The following is an 18,893-nucleotide window of genomic DNA, read 5'->3' as shown; positions in this document are numbered from 1 at the left end:
AACCAAAAGTTTGTTGGATTGAATATTGATCTCAAAGCTATACATTAAAGAGTAAAGAAAATCTGCAAATTATTTATTTATTTTAGAAATGCATTATCCTTTGCTCAAATATATCAATAGAAAGGCAATTTGTTTGAAATAATAGCAATTTAAAAAAGAATGAATATATGGATGCAATGTATTAATCTATTGTGCTAATTTAGGTAGATAAACACTTAGAAAATAACTTGTGTATTAGCTAGTAGTATCATATAGTATTCTTGTTTTTACCTATTTAATTTAGCTCTTTTAATTTAATTTAATTTAAATCTAAACGGTTAAGTATATCACCTGTTCTTCTTTACTATCAAATGCTATTTATCTCCATCACATTCAATGCATGCAGTCTTTTTGTTTTTCTGCCTCTTGTCTCCCCATCCTCAGAGTCGACTACTGATTACTGTATATATCAACCTCTTTCTTCAACCAGCTCATCCGCCTCTCTATTCTGTCTCTCTCTCTCCCTCTCTTTAATTTTCTCCTTCTCTCTTTCCCTCTCACTGTAGTACTCCTCCTTAAGATCCTCTCTGGCTCTGCGTCTGCAGCCATGGGCAGTGATGTGGAAAAGGTCTACATTATTCCCAGAATAGGCATCTCTGTGAGTTGCTCTAAAAACAGCCTCCCGGGCCAGTCCCACAGCCTCATCCACAGTCATTCCCCATCTCCAGCCATCATCAAGCACAGCGTATGCATAGGGTGACCCTGAGCCCACTGAGATTATCTCTCCTTTCAGTTGCAGGCCATCACTGCACACATAGCACACACTGGGTCCAGACTGCCCTCCAATTGTTGACAGAGTACTTTTTGTAATCGGATCTGACACTGTTTGACTTAGTCCATTGGGATCCTTCAAGAACTCCCTCGGAGTGTTTGTTGAGTCCATTTTCTCACTGTCTAGAGCTGATAGTGCACCATTATTTGCAGATAAAGGGGTATTGTGTTCCATTGCTTTCACAACTTCTGCCATTTTTACGCTGGCCTGTTGGGTTGCACTCGTTATCCAAGTTTCCTCTCCATCCCATCCACACAGAGTAGCTGCCACACACACTTCAGTGCCTTTGAATGGATGAAGCATCATGGAGAGCAGCTTTGCAGCTCCACTGACGGTAAGTCTCCTGTGGTGCCGAAGCTGGTAGAGCCTCATTTCACGGGTGAGGATTCGTTCCCACAGCATGCAGTCTGCACCACTGCCGGAGGTGGTGACCACCAGGTGAGAGTGGATGGGCAAAATCTTCTGACTTATTGGGCAGCAGATTAGACCCTTGCAGCTGGCCCGAGTATCTGCAGCGGCTATCACGCCACCCTGAAATGTGAAACCAAGAGTGGTTGTACCATGTGCTAGCTGAAAGGGTTGTGGATGGGGTAACATGCAGGAAAAGGTTGTTGGAGCTCTGTTTTTTCTGCTGCTCTGTTGAGGGGGAAAAAGAAAATTAAGAGGACTGTCTTGGTCAAACTCAAACGGTGTCCTCCAAATGGATGCCATCACCTTTGGTAGGTAAGCACACACGCTGGTGTCAACAGGGGTCTCCTGAAAACCACAGACATCCTGCAGAGCCATTTTGGCTTTTTAGAGTGAGATAAATGAAACCGTATGCTGGTGCAATGCTGAGTCTAGAAAGTCGCACTAAAAGAAAGGTCCCCTATTAAAGCGGGGATTTATATAGGAGGTGGTGAACACAAAAATGTACACCCATACACATATCTCCATGTATGCAGGCACGTTACAGACATATACACAGAGAATATGTTGTTTCAGCAAGAATCAAGGCTACTTTTTATATCTGATTCTATGCTTGTGTTGTCGCCATTGAAGCAAAACAGTGAAGCGACTCTTCAAACATAACTCGTGAAAGTGCTGAGAGTATCTCAATGAGCTTAGTTTACTAAATTCACTCATACAAATAAATTAGGACACTCACACATACAAAGAGATTCACTTTGATATACCTTCTACTTTCTGTTAGTTTCCAATTGAATCATGCTTATAATTTAAACTCCACAAAAAAAAAAAAAAAACATAAATGAATGAATGTCATTGCTTTTATAAAATTACAAGTTTCACATTTCTGCCTTTAAACCCTCCAAAAAAAATGTTTTCCTTTTTTTATAAAGAAAAGGAGGGGCAAGTCAAAAAATGTTTTGTGGTAATCAATTTTATGCCACAAATCCTGTTTATTGAGCGTAATTTGTATTGTACCCAGAATATTTCTTTAAGTTTTACATTTATTGTTTTTCCAGCCATATAATGGTATACAGTGGGACAAAATTACATTTCACCAGATCTGCTGTCCCAAATTACAGAAAGAACGAGACCCTTTACTTGTACTTAGAAAATAATACAATGTAAAAAATACAGTTGTACTGAATGATTACCATGTTTATTTACATTCCAAGCATTTCAAAATACTTAAAAGAATACCATAGAACATGCCCATAAAACCATGGTATCAGCAAAGCCCTCAAATATTCTTTTATTTGTCAAATTCCAGGGCATTTTCCGTTTGGCACACTAATTTAATCCGGATATATATGCATAAATCTTATTTTCTCAGTTAAGTAAATGCTTATTACAGTTATTCCATCCCAGTTTCTGATTAATGGTCTTAATGTATAAAAAAAAAAAAAAAAAAAACGTTGTTAAATACGTTAAAAATCCCTTAAAACGAATTAAATATTCTCTCAAAAATTCAACCTTATTTCAGACACTTAAAGCATCTCTCTCTCTCTCTCTCTCTCTCTCTCTCTCTCTCTCTCTCTCTCTCTCTCTCTCTCTCTCTCAATTCAAATCAATTTAATTCAATTCAATGGGCTTTATTGGCATGAAAGTTTCAAAAACAATGTTGCCAAAGCATCATACAGAATAAATAAAATAAAATAAAAGCAAAATACATTTTGTCCAATAACTTGGGACAGTATATAATATAATTATTAGTCGTATTTAAATAACAGCAATATATAAATTATTATTATTATTTTATTTCTCTCTCTCTCTCTCTCTCTCTCTCTCTCTCTCTCTCTCTCTCTCTCTCTCTCTCTCTCTCTCTCTCTCTCTCTCTCTCTCTCTCGTCTGCATCTTGTGGTCCATAGTCTGATCTCATTCTGAAGTCTCGCAAGATTCTTACGAGAAAGAGAAACTGCGTTTCAGATTATCGCCATTTTGGATCTAACATAGACGTTATTGACATGCATGCTCACATGTTTTGAGCCAACATGGATTTAGTTTCTCCACAGCGCTGAGTCAGTTCCATTTTCCATCCCATCTCGTCTCCTCACGATGGCGTCCGGCGGTGCAGGTAGCAGGGTCTCCTGCGGGAGAGATTTAAATTGTGTTCCCGAAGTGGCGGACACCCTCGCCGCCGTAGCCAAATTAGGGTAAGCAAGCGGACTATATGTGCTGTAAATAAAATAAAAAGATTTGAGCTTTGTCGGCTAGGTCGCTGGCTGCACGTGATGTACATGAGTGTTTGCTAGCTGTGCTAGCGTCTTCTGATGATCTTCTTCTAATTCTCACATGCACCTCAAACGTTTTGTGCTACAGCGTGTCACTCTCTTTAGAAAGCTGCGTAAAACTGTCAGAATAGGTGTTGTTCATATTTATTTCTCATTCAATCTTGTTGATGTAACCTGTTCGTTTCAGTTCCAGTACTTCTCGATGAATGCTTTATGTGCATCTGTTATAATTCTGTTTAGAATGGCGTAATGTAATGATAAATGCATCATGATATGAAAAGACCTGGCCTCATTCATTGACTTGGAAATAGGGCAGCATGATGGTGAAGAGCTGTAATAACTATATGTGGCATAACTTGCATACACATCTAAATAAATGAATTACTGTATTGTAGAAGATTAATAGTCTAAAAAAAATAGCAGTTTGATGTATCTGAATTAGATGTACTGTAATATTCCTTAACGGAAAATTCTGGGTTCAATAAATTAAAGGAATGGTTCTCCCCAAAATTTCAATTCTCTCATTATTCACTTTTCCTGATGCCTTCCCAGATGTGTATAACTGTCTTTCTTCAGCAGAACACAAATTAAGATTTTTAGAAAAAGATAGAGCTCTTTCAGGTCCTTATAATACAAGTACATGTGAGCCAGCAATTTGATGGTCCAAAAGTCACATTTAGGCAGCATAAAAGTAATCAACACGACTCCAGTCGATAAATAAATGTATTTTGAAGCGAATCGATAGGTTTGTGTAAAACAACGATAGTTAAAACGTTATTAACTTTTAAAAAGCGCTTCCTGCCAGCAGCTGACACGAGGCATGACGTAAGTGTGAGGATTCAGGTGCTTATTTACAACAGAAGAACTAATGTCACGTGAGAGTTCAGCCGTTTCAAACTGCATCAGAGCCCTGGGTGGATGTGCCGATTTAAAGTTAAAAACATTTTAATTGTCGACTAGTTTCTTGCGTAAACCTATCGATTCGCTTCAGAAGACTGGATTCTTGTTGATTACTTTTATGCTGACTAAATGTGAAATTCTCATTTTTAGTAATGAGAGAATTTTTATTTTTTTGGTGACCTATTCCTTTAAAGGTGCGCTCGGTATTCTTTTCCTCATTAAAAAAGGTTTAACTCCTAAAAACATGAATTGTAATTTTGCAATAAATGTAGGAAATCATGACCATTCAAATTGAAATAAAGACTCCGTAACCACAGTGAGGGTCCACACATGGGGGCTGCCATGTTTTAATCACACAACCAGCTGAATACTACTTGCTTAATCTCAGTAACCATCCTGTTATTTGGCACTTTCACACATTGATTAAAGTAATCATGACTGGCTGTGAATACTACATTTCTACAATGGCATCAAAATCACAAAAATAACTCTTTTAAATCATGCTGCCTCCAAGCTGCTAGGTGTCGAGAAGACACAAAGACAAAAGTTACTGAGTGCACCTCAATAGACAGAATTTGTGACTATATTGATTACCATAAAAACACATTTTGACTTGCCCCTCCTTTAAAAAAAAAAGCAGCAAAGATCTGAGTTTCAGTGAGGCACTTAAAACTCAAAAGTAAAGCCACAAAACATAAACAGTATACACGTTAACACAATTTGTTTTGTGATAAAATTGCTAACTAAACTTTTCTGTAAAAAGTTTTGTCCAGCCATATTGGCATAACACTGTAAACCCTTAAACGGCAATATAAACGACAATTCAAACTTTGTAGCTAATTAATGTAAATGCTTTTATAATATTATAAGGTTCACATTTCTGCCTTTAAACCCTCCAAATATTGGCCCCATTCACTTACATTCTAAGTACCTCACTGTAACCTCAATTTTTGCTTTTAGTGAAGAAAAAGAGGGACAAGTCGAATTAAATTGTGGTAATCAACATTATGCCGCAAATGCTGTCGATTGAGCTTAACTTGTATTGAACCTTGAATATTACATTAAGTTGCATGCTGATTAGGTCTAAAGTGATAAAACGTATCAGTTTGTGTTCTTCTGTGTCTAAGATGTATGTCATTCTCCTCCATAGCTTCGATTTCCTGTGCATGCCGTTGTTCCATTCACGGTTTCGAAGGGAGTTTGAACTGGTCCCTGCTAAATCACGACCTGGAGCCCAAACCCGCTCTGACCTGCTACTATGTGGCAGAGGTGAGTTAAACTAACCTGTGAAGACTTAACTGTATGTCTTTTCCCCGTTGTGAAGTCAAGGAGCCAAACACCAGTTAAATTTGCCAAGAAATAACATCTTTATTAAATCTTTAGTTATCAGACATAGGAGACAATTATGAAATGTAAATTATAACGATCTGTCTCTCTTGGTCTTTCTCGTTCTTACTTTAAAAAAACAGTCTTTCTTTAAAGGAGTACATTTGCAGGATGTATTTAAGCATACCTTAGCAGTTTAAAATAACTTCCCCTCCCATTATAATGTAAAGCACTCATCAACACATGTGAACTTCAACTCATATAAGGAAAGCTTACACACAACCTATATAAAGCTCCACATGGCAGTAAGAGCATACAAGACACACAATGTAAAAGCAGATATGCAACCATGACTTTCACAACATATCAAAGACATAAGTTTAATAATGTAATAAAACTACTGAGAAATAATACTGCAGCATTAAATTTTAGTCTTCACCTGTATGCTTCGGCTAAATATTATTCACTGAAATAATGCTTCTGTAATCCAGTGTTATCCATCGTTATAAGTTTTCAGGCAGGTTTTTAAAGACTCTTGAAATAAGAATGTAATGTTCTATGAAAACAGCTCATTCTTAACATCCATAACTTTAGGACTGCCCACATTTACATGACAAAGTAAGGCAATACGTATGAAGTCGGATCAATAAGTCAGTTTCAGAGAGTTTGGAAAATGGCCATGGGATAACGAGATTATGACTATTTGTTTACACCAAAATCTTGCATAAAATTGAAGTGGACCTGAAATGGGGAAAAATGTCTGGTATGACCCTTTTTGGTTCCTTATGAATCTTACATAATAATTTAACCTTGTTCTGCATTGCTAATTACAGTTATGGAGATCTACATACATTATCTTAGTATATAATTTGTTATATTTTATCATTGTAATAAAAGTCTTCATTCCTTCATTCATCTCTAGACTGGAACACACTTATTGTAGGAAAGCTGTCACCCTGGATTGAGACAGACTCAGAGTTGACAACAGAACGCAGGAATTCAGAGGCAGTATGTTCATAATCTGTCATTTGTGTTTGTTAACTTAGACTCTTATGTTGTGTTGAGATTGACTTTGTTTGGTGTCCAAGAGCCCCCATTTTAAAATTAACTAAATTATGTTCCTCTTCAAATTCTTTTAATATGTTCCTCTGATGTTACCACAATTCAGTAGGTAGATTTTATCGATGCTTTAAAGGGAAAGTTCACCAAAAATGAAAATTCAGAAGCGATATGATAGGTGTGGGTGAGAAACAGACCAACTTAAGTCTTTTTTACTGTAAATCTTCACTTTCACATTCTTTGTGAAAGTGGACATTTATTGATCTGTTTCTCATCCCTTTCCTGTCTTCTGAATAGCTTCTGAAGAAATGGATCACTGGAATCTGTGATCCATTTCTATCCATTTTTACCTTCTGTTATGTCACAACATAGGCAAGCACTTTTAAGAAAGGTGATTGTTATGCAGTGTAGCGTTGAGGTCTTCATGTGTACAAAATATTTACCCAGATACATTTTTGATTAGATCTATTCAAACACTGCAATATCATCATAACTTTAATCAAGAGTGAGGTAAACAAGGATCGTTTTTAGAGATCTGCCCAACAAAGAAGCCGAGCAGGTATGTTGTTCATTTTGATGTGATCACTCCTCCAAATGTCTTTTGTGCCCTTGCTGCAGGCGCTGGTACAGGAGCTGAATTTCTGTGCTTATCTGGGGCTGCCAGCTTTCATGATCCCCCTCAGGGGTCCACACTGTGCCAACCTGGCTCGAATCCTGCTCAACCACATCCACACAGGACACCACTCTTGCATGGTAATGGCAATCTGTAGCATAAAATGAAAACAAATGTAGCATAGAATGAAAACAAATATGCTCAGAAGAACACACCATTATTCATTTATGTATACACCCTGGGCCTATCATTTACACATAATCTTCTTTCCGGCTGCTTCCCTCTGTTCACTGATGTAAATTTAATTAGTTGGTGTGAGCAGACTGTTTATTATTTTTACTTGTTATCCATCTGCAATAAAACAAAAACTGCAGCATGAATTACCCATAAAGATCAAGTGATATGTCTTTGTCATATAGGGCTCTATTTGTGATCACGCTAGATGCAGCACAACAACCGTGCGCAACTTATCTAATTGTCTTGAGAGCGCAAGTGGCCGTGGGTTGGAGTATTTGTGCTATCTGTGGGTGTATTGTATGTTAATGAAGTAACGCAAAGCGCAATTAGCTATTTTCCAGAGAAACAGGCCATTGCACTAAGACGTAATTGAAGCATCTCTATTCTCCGCACAAAGTCTAAACTCACTTCTTGCATTTGTAGTGTTAGATTCTACCAGTAGGTGGTAATGAAGTTAATGTCCAAACTCTGAAAATACAGTTATTTATGAAAAATACTAACCTAAAAACATTTTTAAACTATAACTGTCACAGTTGTACTAAAGTCGATTCTTTAGATTCCACCTAATACATTTGAATATTTTACATGAAACTGCAAAATGTTTGTCAAAATACTACAGTTACTGTTACTGCTGTAAAATCAGATCCCTGGTGCAAGTAGTACTGCGATCGCAAGAAAACCAGACTTGAGTCATGCTGCACAAACATGCGTCTCAGAAGAGAAGCATATTCAGCCTGTAAAAGCACAGAATGTGAGATGAATGTCATGAATTTTGTTTTGGTGGCCCGAAATTTCGCTTTGTCATCTGCTGAAAAAATGTAAATGCTGTTAAAAAAAACACTGATTAATTACATGCAGCCAATTTACAATACCAAATTCAAATTCAAAATGATGAATGTGTAATCTTTGTTTATATTACTGATGCTTTATAGAGAATGAACTATAGCCTTAAAATTACACGCTGATGTTGCAGTAACCGGAGAATAACCTCCAAATTAACCCAGCCCATTAGTGCTTTGTGCATGCACTTTCAACAAACCCACTTGCACCTAGACTAAGCACATGCTTGCAAAACTTCATAGCCATATTCACTTACTGTACGTATGACGTATCGCATAGCGCTGCGCTTAGCACTCTAAAATAGGGCCCATGATGTTATTTATTTTATGATTCTTATTATTGGCCTGATTCGCCTTAATGAAATTGCCTAATTAGCCTTAGTGAAAATTAGGCCCACGGCCTGAAATTAGGCTTGCTTTATGAGCACAGTTTTCTTTCGTGTATTGACAGATTTCTTACTGAAACAAAAAATTAAGGTGGAACATTGAAGGGCTTGTCCCTTTTCTTTAAATGGCCAACAGCCTTATGTATTGTTGCAGCCATGATTTAATACTTGCTAGTCTGTTTCAGGTGCTACTGAGGTAAGGGAGAATGTCATTCTAGAAAGCGTTTGATTGGACAAAAATCTATATAGTGCAAGATGAGTCATTAATATATATATATATATATATATATATATATATATATATATAAAATTTTTTAATGCATATATCTGCTAAAAATTAATTCTGACAACGTTTATGAGTACACTAACATATAGATGGCCCCAAAGCTCTCTGTGATTTCATGGGGTCTTCAGTTCTGCATTGCATGTACGTAATTCCTGCATTTACTTACCATACTGGCTCACTAGAAAGTGCATACGTTGAAATAACGAGTGCAAAGGCGAAACCTTACAATGCCATTAAGAACACAGCACCATCTTAATTATATCGCTAAGCCACGTCTAATGCATTAATCAGTGTTAAAGGAAAAAGTCATGCAGTGTTCTCAGTTGGTTGTAATACTTCAGTTGGTTAGAAATGAATTAGTTTAATGTTGATTTGTTTTCAATTGCGTAGTTTTGGATACGAGTTCCGCTGCTGTCTCCAGAGGACACACGTGATGATCTCATCGAGAATGATCCTTCTAAACAAATGGATGACCGCTGTACTGATGAAAAGACCTGGGCATGGTGAGAGATCTATTACAAAGCCATTTCTTTAATTAAAAATAGATATCAAATTAGGGATGCACCGATTGTGAAATTCTAGGCTGATAACGATGTTTAAAATAACAATTTGGCTGATGCCAATACACTTTTCTTTTAAAATGTTTTTTTTTTGCTGTTATTTAATCCCCCTTTTGTGCCAGTGAAACAAAGAAATCTTCATTATAAAAAATAATTTAGCTGTTTTTAAGTCTTTCTGCGCTGCGCACACTAACTTTGAATGAGCACAAATTCAGTCTTACAAATTTATGAAAATACGTTTAATATAACCTTCTTTCAAATAACAAAGATTCTTTTTGTGAAAAATTACTTTTTCAAGAGCCTTTTTAGCCTGCTATACACCTGCTATACAGCAGACTTTTTCAATAAATCACAAACCAGACAGTAAAATACTCCCACACATTTTCTTGCACTTATTTGAAAACAAACCACACGTGCGCACGGCATACTTTGCCCTCTTACGTCATGGCAGAGTCGTGTCTAGCCAGTGGCTCTGGGTGGTATTCTAGTACCACCTGTTGGATCTTCTCCGAAACTGCAGCTGGGTAGGCAAATGTTGTCCAAGTCGACCGCAAATAACCAAGACATATAAACAGATAAACATCGGACATTGCCATCTGTGAATAACATCGTGTTTGCCGATAGGCCGATGTCAGTCAACAAGGCGAATATCGGACGATACATCTGTGCATCCCTATATCAAATAAGTGATCTAATAAAAATATCTAATCAAGTGACGGTGAACGTGATAATTTTTCTTCAGGAGCTCTCCAGCCCATATTTGTGGCTGCAAGTATTATAAAATATTCAACTGCATTTTGAACGGAGTCATTGATGGTCTTTGTTCATTTCGTTTCCTTTTTTCTCTTCAGGTGGCACTCATTTAGAACACTCTGTGACTACAACAAGAGGATTTGCCTCGGTAAGACTGAAGAAGTCAAGTGACCATTGTGTGTAGACATAAATACATTTGAGTGAATAGTTCACCCAAAAATTAAAACTGTCATAATTTACTCACCTTATGTCGTTCCAAGAATAAATAACTGACTGACTTTGTTCCATGGAATATCTTGAAATCTGCTGTATATTTTGCAGTATTTATTTTGGAATGCACAAATAAGATTTGAGAATAACGACATGAGGGTGAGTAAATAATGACAGAATTTTTCTCTTTAGGTGAACTGTTCTTTGAAGCAACATGATCTGATTGTTAACTTTCTGTGTGAAGCTGTTGAGATTGGAGAAGACCTGCCATCTGACACCGTGATTGACAAGTGGATTGGGGAGCCAATTAAAGCAGCCATTCTCCCCACCAGCATATTTCTAACCAATAAAAAAGGATTTCCTGTCTTGTCAAAAGCCCACCAGCAAGTCATCTTCCGGCTCTTCAAGGTATTACACAGATATGTTATATCAAGTTAATTTTAGTCAATGCGGTTGTCTGACAGGCTGTGTTCTCCCTAGCTGGAGGCTCAGTTTATTTTCACAGGGGCAAATCGTCACAATGAGAAAGACTTGCGCTCATACTTGCAGTATCTAGAGTACCTCAACCAGAACCGTCCGGCACCCAATGCCTACGAACTCTTCGCCAAAGGCTATGAAGATTACCTACAGTCACCACTACAGGTGTGTCGAGGACATAAGCGATTGTATATCTAGTAACTTTATTTAACACAACCTTAAAGAGATCACTTTTTTGCGTGGAGCACAAAAGGAGTTATCTAGCAGAATGTTCAAGCTGCTTGTTCACATACAAAGAAAGTGAACAGTGGCCACAGCAAGGGGCGTAGATTCCAGTAGGGATCAAAATAATGAAAATAAGCAAGTACAACCCCTCACAGTATTTATACCATGATCAATGGAAACATGGAAATGCTTCATGTTGCAGCCCCCTCAAAATTCAAGCCAAATCTACGCCCTTGGCCCCAGCTGTCTCTGGTCCCCATTCACTTTCATTGTTGAAAAGTGAAGCCTGGATATTCGGCAAAATTTCTCCTTTTATGTTCCATGGAAAAAAGTGACAGACTTGTCTTTTTTGTGTGAACTACCACTTTAGTTTTTTTTTTTTTTATCATGTTAATGTGATGCCTCATTTTTATCAGCCTTTGATGGACAATTTGGAATCGCAGACATATGAAGTTTTTGAAAAAGATCCCATCAAATATTCTCAGTACCAGCAGGTAAGTAAAAAAAAACCTGCAATGTTGAATGAGTGTAATTTTTTTTAAATATTTATATACTTTCCCCTATCCAATCTTCATATGAAGAGATTCATAACTAATCCATTAGTAGGTTGATTTCCCTGAAAAGTGTAAACGCTGTGGCTCTGTAGGGCTTAAAAAATTGCTCTGATTGTTTGAGCGTCATGGCCATGGAAACAATGGCTCAACCAGTGGCATGACTTTTTAGCAATGACAGATGGAGAGTATATTAGGAAATCTGTTTGAAAACATTTATTTTTGCAATATTGTGTGATGACTCTAGTGTCGCAGAAATTACGCACTTCAGCTTTAGGGTTTTGTTGCAACTGGATGCAGAATATCAGCAACTTTTCAGTCGGGTCCTTTTGACTTGGGCCAGTAAGTAAAGACCCTAGCAACTGCATAGCAATGCATCAAAACACGCTTCTGAGGGTGTTCTTCATAAAATTTTTAAATTCCAGTTTAAACTGTTGTTGTTACTATCACTGTTGTAACTATTAAATATAGTAAATATTTTTTTTCTAATAGGCTGTATATAGATGTCTTTTAGACAGAGTTCCTGAAGAACAGATGGAAACCAATGTACAGTAAGTTACTCCACACACCTTCATGTGTCCTATGGTCTGTTCTTAATTAACTATGCAGAGATGGAGTTTTCGGTAACGCTTTATAATAAGGTTCCATTCGTTAACAATAGTTAGTGCTTTAGGGATCATCAAAGTCCCTTTTAAGGAAAGTCAGTCCACTTGGTGGCCATCTTTGGAATGTTCCCGGCAGCTATATTCGGTGGATACAAGCAGTATAAAAGTACAGCTCCTACCTGCTTGAATGGGAAAGAGTGTAATGTCCAAAACTTTTGGCCAAGATTACAATCAAATAGGGCTGGGCGATATGGCAAAAAATATTATCAAGATATTCTTTATCATATCATTCGATATTGATATTTATCACGATATTGAATCGCATTTGCACATTGCACATTTTTTTTTATTTCCAAAAAAAGAAGAGAAAACAAAATCCTAAAAATTATAAATGGACTTTACAAAATTGCGGGCCCAGATACAGCCAATGCAGTGGTGTCTGAGGGATCTTCTATGAAAATATTACAATATAGAGTTTATATCAATTGAGTGCAGTTGGATATGAATGTACGAAAATTACTCAAATCTTATTGTTGATATCATGGAGTTTTTTTTTTTTATTGCGATAAATATTTGTTATCATTTTATAGCCCTGCCCTACAATCAAAATTTTTTTTAAATCAGCAGTTAAATGTAACAATTATATCTGAATTTGTTATTTATTTTTTTAGCTTAAACACTTTTTCAGGCTGGTCCATCTAATGTGCATGCACGTACTCAATTCCACTGACAGGTGATGTCTGTATCTAAAAGGTGATTGGCTCTCTTACCTGTAAGGTGGGACTTTCTTTTCTACATTCGACAGATTGGGCGTCATCATTTCTCATATTGTTTTAATACAAGTGTCCGTATTGGGCTAAACAGTCTTCATGATGAACAAACAATTAACTATTTTTAAAAGCATTTTTTTTTTAATGTTTATAAAAATAAAATGCATTCTTCATTGTTAGTTCATGTAAGTTCATAGTACATTAACTACTGTTTACATCTACAACTTTTGATTAAAAAATGTATTAGTATTTGTTGAAATTAACATTGACCAAGATTAATATATGCTGTTCATAGTTCATGTTAACTAATGTTTTAACAAAAGGACATCTTATTTTAAAGTGTCACCGAATTATCTTTTGTTTGCTTGCCAGACTTCATTAATACTGGGTCTTCTTTTCAGGGTATTGATGGTTCTAGGTGCAGGTCGTGGACCACTAGTAAATGCCTCACTTCGCGCGGCCAAACAGGCTAAGAGGAAGTTGCGTGTATATGCTGTTGAGAAGAACCCTAATGCTGTGGTCACGTAAGTAACACAAAAATGCATGTACTATTGTTAAAAATTCATATTGTATAGTTATTGTGCAGTATACAGTGTAAATTGTATATGTTTTTTTTATAATGAAGACTTTATACTGCATTGCAGTACTGATTTTCTGGCTGGTAATACACCCCAATTTCCCACATGGGACCAATAAAATGAATTTCGGTATTGCAGGTTTTGTGACATCTCTGTGAATATCCCTTCTATTTTTCAGGCTGGAGAACTGGAAGTTTGAGGAGTGGGGTGATCAGGTGACTGTTGTGTCATGTGACATGAGGGAATGGGTGGCCCCAGAGAAAGCTGATATCATTGTGAGCGAGCTTTTAGGCTCATTTGGGGACAATGAGCTTTCACCTGAGTGCCTTGATGGAGCACAGCACTTCCTCAAAGGTTTGAGATGATATCAGCTGCTTCTCTTTTTTGAAATCCCACAATACTTCCTTTTTGACATTGTTCGTTCGTTCATCTCATATACCCTCCTTTGTTTTCTGGTAGATGATGGGGTGAGCATTCCCTGCTCCTACACGTCTTTCCTGGCTCCATTGTCCTCATCTAAACTATATAATGAAGTTAGAGGCTGTCGGGAGCGAGACAAAGACCCTGAGTGCCATTTTGAAACACCCTACGTTGTCAGACTACACAACTTTCACCAACTTGCAGACCCCAAGCCCTGCTTCACTTTTGTACATCCCACTTCAGGTAAAAGATCAAACAGAATTGCAAAAATAACTAGATAGGTAAATTTTGGCATTGGCTTGACAAAGGCCTGTGTAAGTTTAAACTAGGTTTTAATATTTGAATATTGATGGTTACAAAGACATTACATTAAGTCAAACAACCAGCTAGCTAGATAGTCAGATAGAAAGAGAGGAAAAAAGTGGATCAAACTCCCCTGATCACCCCACTCCTCAAACTTCCAGCCTGAAAAATAGAAGGGATATGTCACACAACCTGCAATACTGAAATTCATTTTATTGGTCCAGTGTGGGAAATTGGGGTGTATTACCAACCAGAAAATCAGTACTGCAATGCAGTATTTGCAGCAGTATTCATAAATTTTTTTTTCCTTTTCTCCCCAATTTGGAATTCCAAATGTGCTCTAAAGTCCTCGTGGTGGTGTAGTGAGTCAATCCGGGTGTCGGAGGACGAATCTCAGTTGCCTCCATGTCTGAGACCGTCAATCTGTGCATCTTATAATGTGGCTTGAGTGCGTTACCTCGGAGACATAGCGCGTGTGGAGGCCCACGCTATTCCCTGTGGCATCTACGCACAACTCGCCACATGCTCCACCGAGAGCGAGAACCACATTATAGCGACCACGAGGAGGTTAACCCAACGTGACTCTACCCACCCTAGCAACCAGGCTAATTGGTTGCTTAGGAAGCATGAATTGCGTCACTCGGCACGCCCTGGATTCAAACTTGCGACTCCAGGGGTGGTAGTTAGCGTCTTGTTGAGCTACTCGGGCCCAGTGGACTCTGCATTTTAAGCTGGAATAGGAGAAAGTATTTTAACATTGAAAAATACTTTGTTTTGATGTAACTTTTCCTCTGATGCCATCAACTCTTTGGTCTTTTCCCTGCACAGATATGAATAACAACCGGTATCAATGTCTATGCTTCTCTGTGAGCTGTAATTCAGTGCTTCACGGTTTTGCCGGATACTTTGAGGCCACACTTTACAAAGACGTCACACTCAGTAAGTCTTTTGGAGTAGCAGTTCTTGTGGTGGAGACTATGGCTTTTAAATAGTGTATTCTGATCACTAAAGATATTTTGGTGTTTGCAGGTATAAAACCTGAAACACACTCTCCTGGAATGTTCTCCTGGTTCCCCATCCTATTCCCTTTGAAAGTAAGTTTATCAAACACTACAGTTGTATTAGGCTGTCAGTGGATTACATTTTTTAATGAAATAATTACATGATATGCAGATTAATTTATCAAATTAATCACATAATTAAATCCTGAGATAGCCCATCAAATAACAACAATTCAATATATAATGATTAAATATTTACAAATGTATTTAATATAAGGGCTTTTCTAAGGCTTTTCAATGTACACAGGTGTCAGGCGATTGCTTTTGAGCTTCTTGTTTGGCTGTGTCGTGTCATAAACAGCAGTTTTAGCTTGCTGTCTCAAGTTAAACATAGTTTGAAACTTTGAAAAATACATCTTGAGATCCCAGCATTTGGAATTGTGCTTCGTCCAGCTGTGTTTGAACGCAAGAAAGCATCCTTTTCTAGTGCTGTTGCTAATGTCAAGCAAGCCCGAGTGTGGTTTGACTGACCTAATTAGTACTACATCCATAGTAAAAACACTTGAGCTTATAGGGGTGGGTGAAAATATTGATTTCCAGATGCATCGCAATCTTTTATTTTAACGAGTATTAAACCCAAAGATCGATCTTTTTTACTCTATACCCAACCTCCACTACAATGAGAGGAAATCACTTGCATTTGCAATCAAATTTCCCACCATGTGATTAAAAGTGAGTATATTTGGCAACTGGCTGGTAAATGTTTAGATTTCAATCAACAGTGAATGAATTGTGTAGTATAGTTGTGGAGTATTTAGCAATGAAATCCTTCCACTGCGTGTTGAGAGTAAAAGTTGTTCCGTGTAATGTGTCCCCAAAGATGAGCTCCAACAACCGATTTGTCAGTGAATAATGTCTCTCTTAATACCCTTTCTATTATTTACAGTTAGTTGTTAAAAAAAAAAAAAAACATTTCAGGCATAGCACAGATGAGATAAAGCCAATTCGAGTCTCTCTCGTTAACATGCACTAATTTAAAGATGCTGTTTACTGAAATGCCGGGTTTCCTTTTTAATACATGTTCAACAAATCAATGTAAATACCTGTAAATGGTACAAATTATGCAATTAAACAAACATTTAACAAAATATAGTATAGGTAATATATAGTTTATTTAAAAAAATCTAAAATATGAATCGATGTCGAGAGCTTGTAAAACGGAATCTAATCTGGATATCTGTAATACCCATCCATATTAGCTTATTATTTCTTAGATGATCTTAGAAGGCAGCATAAAGTCAAACATTTACATGGACTTAATAAAACTGTGTATTCCAGGGTTTTTGCAGAAAGCGGTGTTCAGAAACGTCATGTTAACAAGAACGCTGTTTTCCTTTCTCCATTTATGGGATTAAGAGAACAGTTTAATACACCCAGATTTCTCTTAATACACCCAGATTTCTCCTGGAGAACGTGGCTTTTGTGGCCATGTAAACGCATAAGCGGCATTCTTACAAGTTTATGAGTGAAGAGTGAACTAATGTCATAGGATGGTGCCTATGAAATGACATATGAACAAGTCAACACAGCGTAAAGATTTAACATTTCTGGGAGTACATTGGGTAAAGGGAATACTGCACACACTATAAAATATACCCATTTATTCACACCAATTTAAAATATCTACTACTGTCCCTCATATCTGCATATATGCACTCAAGTACATCGGGGGAATCGCAGAGTTTTACGAAAGAGGGGAAACTTCACTATTGCTGTGCAATTCCACTGCTGGTGTGATAGAAAGTTAAGGAAACAAACATAGCAACAACTCTGGAATATCTGGAAATAAAGTGACGCTACAGAGTATAAAATAGCGAAGTCTTCCTTGGATCCCATGTTTGTTGTTTACAGAAGAGTCGCCAGGAAGTTACGTTGCTATGGAGAAAGCTGCTTAATGGTCAAGATGTATTTATAAGGGAGGAAAGAGAAACCCTATATCACAGCGCATGTAAAGGCATACGGCATTATCGAGTCTTAAGCAGCTTTCTCGCAATTAACGGCTCTCTAGTGTCTTTGTAAATGAACTCTGTGTTGCTACCTAACTTTTGGAACAGACCTTTCGTCTGGAGCATGCTTATGGTGCAAGAAAGCTAATGCGATTTTCATTTTAGTGCTCAGCTTGTCTTATTTAACTTCTACTAAACTTCTAGTTGCATTGGCAGTGTATTGCAATTGCATCCTTCGCTGCCTCTTCAAATAATCGCATAATTCAAGCAGTTTCTTGTATGTCCCTTCAGTTAAAGAGGCTGACAAGAACACAAATGCAGTCAGCTTTTTCAGTATGAAAAAAACCCCCCAAAAAATAGCTAAGCACTGTCAGATTATCGATTTCAGAGATTATGCAGTGAAGTGTATAGTCATGTCAGGAGTTAACACACTTTGCTTTCCTTCACCCCATGCAGCAGCCGATACCGATGTCCGGCGGCGATAATGTGAGTGTGAGATTCTGGAGGTGTAACAATGGAAAGAAGGTCTGGTATGAATGGGCTGTGACTGAGCCTGTATGCTCTGCTATTCACAACCCAGCCGGGCGCTCTTACACCATCGGCTTGTAGGAAGACTCGCACATTCACTGACTCATTTTTACTCACACACTTGGGGTTACACTGTCATTTTTTTGTAACAATCTGATTTCCAGTCAAGCCAGGGCCGATTTTTTTTTTTTTTTTTTTTTAATTACAGAACTAAACTCAAGGACATCATACAGAGCTTCATTACAGACATGTAACTTTGGTCACTTTGTGATCCATACATATTATTTCATGTTCATAAGGATTGAAATTAAAACTGCACTTATTGGTACCCTTTAAAGCAATGTGTTTGGTGCTTTTGCTTGGTTCAAATTCCTCATCTAATTTCAGAAAATAAAGTCAGGGGTTTTTTTTTTTCCATACTAATAACGTAAAAGCTGCCAGTTTTTGAATACCTTATTTATAGAATTTATGATGCAAGTCAGGCAGTCTCTTTTGACACTGTACACAACATCAGTGTTTTCCCTATAGCCCACCAGTGCCCTGAAATGCCACACGTTAGATCATTCATGCATAGTATTACTTTACCAGTCAGTCCACATCAGTACTTTTATAAAAAAAAAAATTCTTTTCCTGATAAAAATGTATTGTCATATACGATGAATAAAAAAAGGATACAAAGTTTATGTGGTTATACTTGTTCGTGTATCACCTAGTAAATATGAATGTTCTATGATCAAAAAGGAAGTGTACTATATTTCTTTGAGGTTGAAT

General features: G+C 37.3%; 2 protein-coding genes across 2 annotated transcripts; one reads left to right on the top strand and one right to left on the bottom strand.

Moving 5' to 3' along the window:
- Positions 1–448: 448 nt before the first annotated feature.
- On the bottom strand, positions 449–1,597 carry LOC127649727 (proteasome subunit beta type-11-like). Its single transcript, XM_052134955.1, has one exon. It carries the CDS (start codon positions 1,595–1,597, stop codon positions 449–451), a length of 1,149 nt encoding a protein of 382 aa, XP_051990915.1.
- Positions 1,598–3,217: 1,620 nt separating this feature from the next.
- LOC127649817 (protein arginine N-methyltransferase 5-like) lies at positions 3,218–18,322 on the top strand. Its single transcript, XM_052135084.1, has 16 exons — positions 3,218–3,411; positions 5,540–5,658; positions 6,638–6,723; positions 7,393–7,527; positions 9,526–9,638; positions 10,547–10,596; positions 10,903–11,066; positions 11,139–11,300; positions 11,777–11,854; positions 12,404–12,462; positions 13,688–13,810; positions 14,043–14,218; positions 14,324–14,527; positions 15,416–15,526; positions 15,617–15,681; positions 18,051–18,322. The coding sequence occupies exons 1-16, from the start codon at positions 3,314–3,316 to the stop codon at positions 18,201–18,203; spliced, it is 1,896 nt and encodes a 631-aa protein (XP_051991044.1). The 5' UTR covers positions 3,218–3,313; the 3' UTR covers positions 18,204–18,322.
- The last annotated feature ends 571 nt before the right edge of the window (positions 18,323–18,893 follow it).

The sequence above is a fragment of the Xyrauchen texanus genome, chromosome 9, assembly GCF_025860055.1.
Source record: "Xyrauchen texanus isolate HMW12.3.18 chromosome 9, RBS_HiC_50CHRs, whole genome shotgun sequence".
NCBI classification, from domain to species: Eukaryota; Metazoa; Chordata; class Actinopteri; order Cypriniformes; family Catostomidae; genus Xyrauchen; species Xyrauchen texanus.
This window is presented reverse-complemented; position numbering and strand designations above follow the sequence as displayed.

What these genes read in the sequence shown, in the direction of transcription:
- LOC127649727 (XM_052134955.1), bottom strand. Translation starts at nt 1,597, where the DNA reads ATGGCTCTGCAGGATGTCTGTGGTTTTCAGGAGACCCCTGTTGACACC.
- LOC127649817 (XM_052135084.1), top strand. Translation starts at nt 3,314, where the DNA reads ATGGCGTCCGGCGGTGCAGGTAGCAGGGTCTCCTGCGGGAGAGATTTA. An exon ending in CAGGACACCACTCTTGCATG is followed by an intron (nt 7,528 to 9,525) that starts GTAATGGCAATC and finishes TCAATTGCGTAG; the next exon opens with TTTTGGATACGAGTTCCGCT. An exon ending in TTACAAAGACGTCACACTCA is followed by an intron (nt 15,527 to 15,616) that starts GTAAGTCTTTTG and finishes TGGTGTTTGCAG; the next exon opens with GTATAAAACCTGAAACACAC.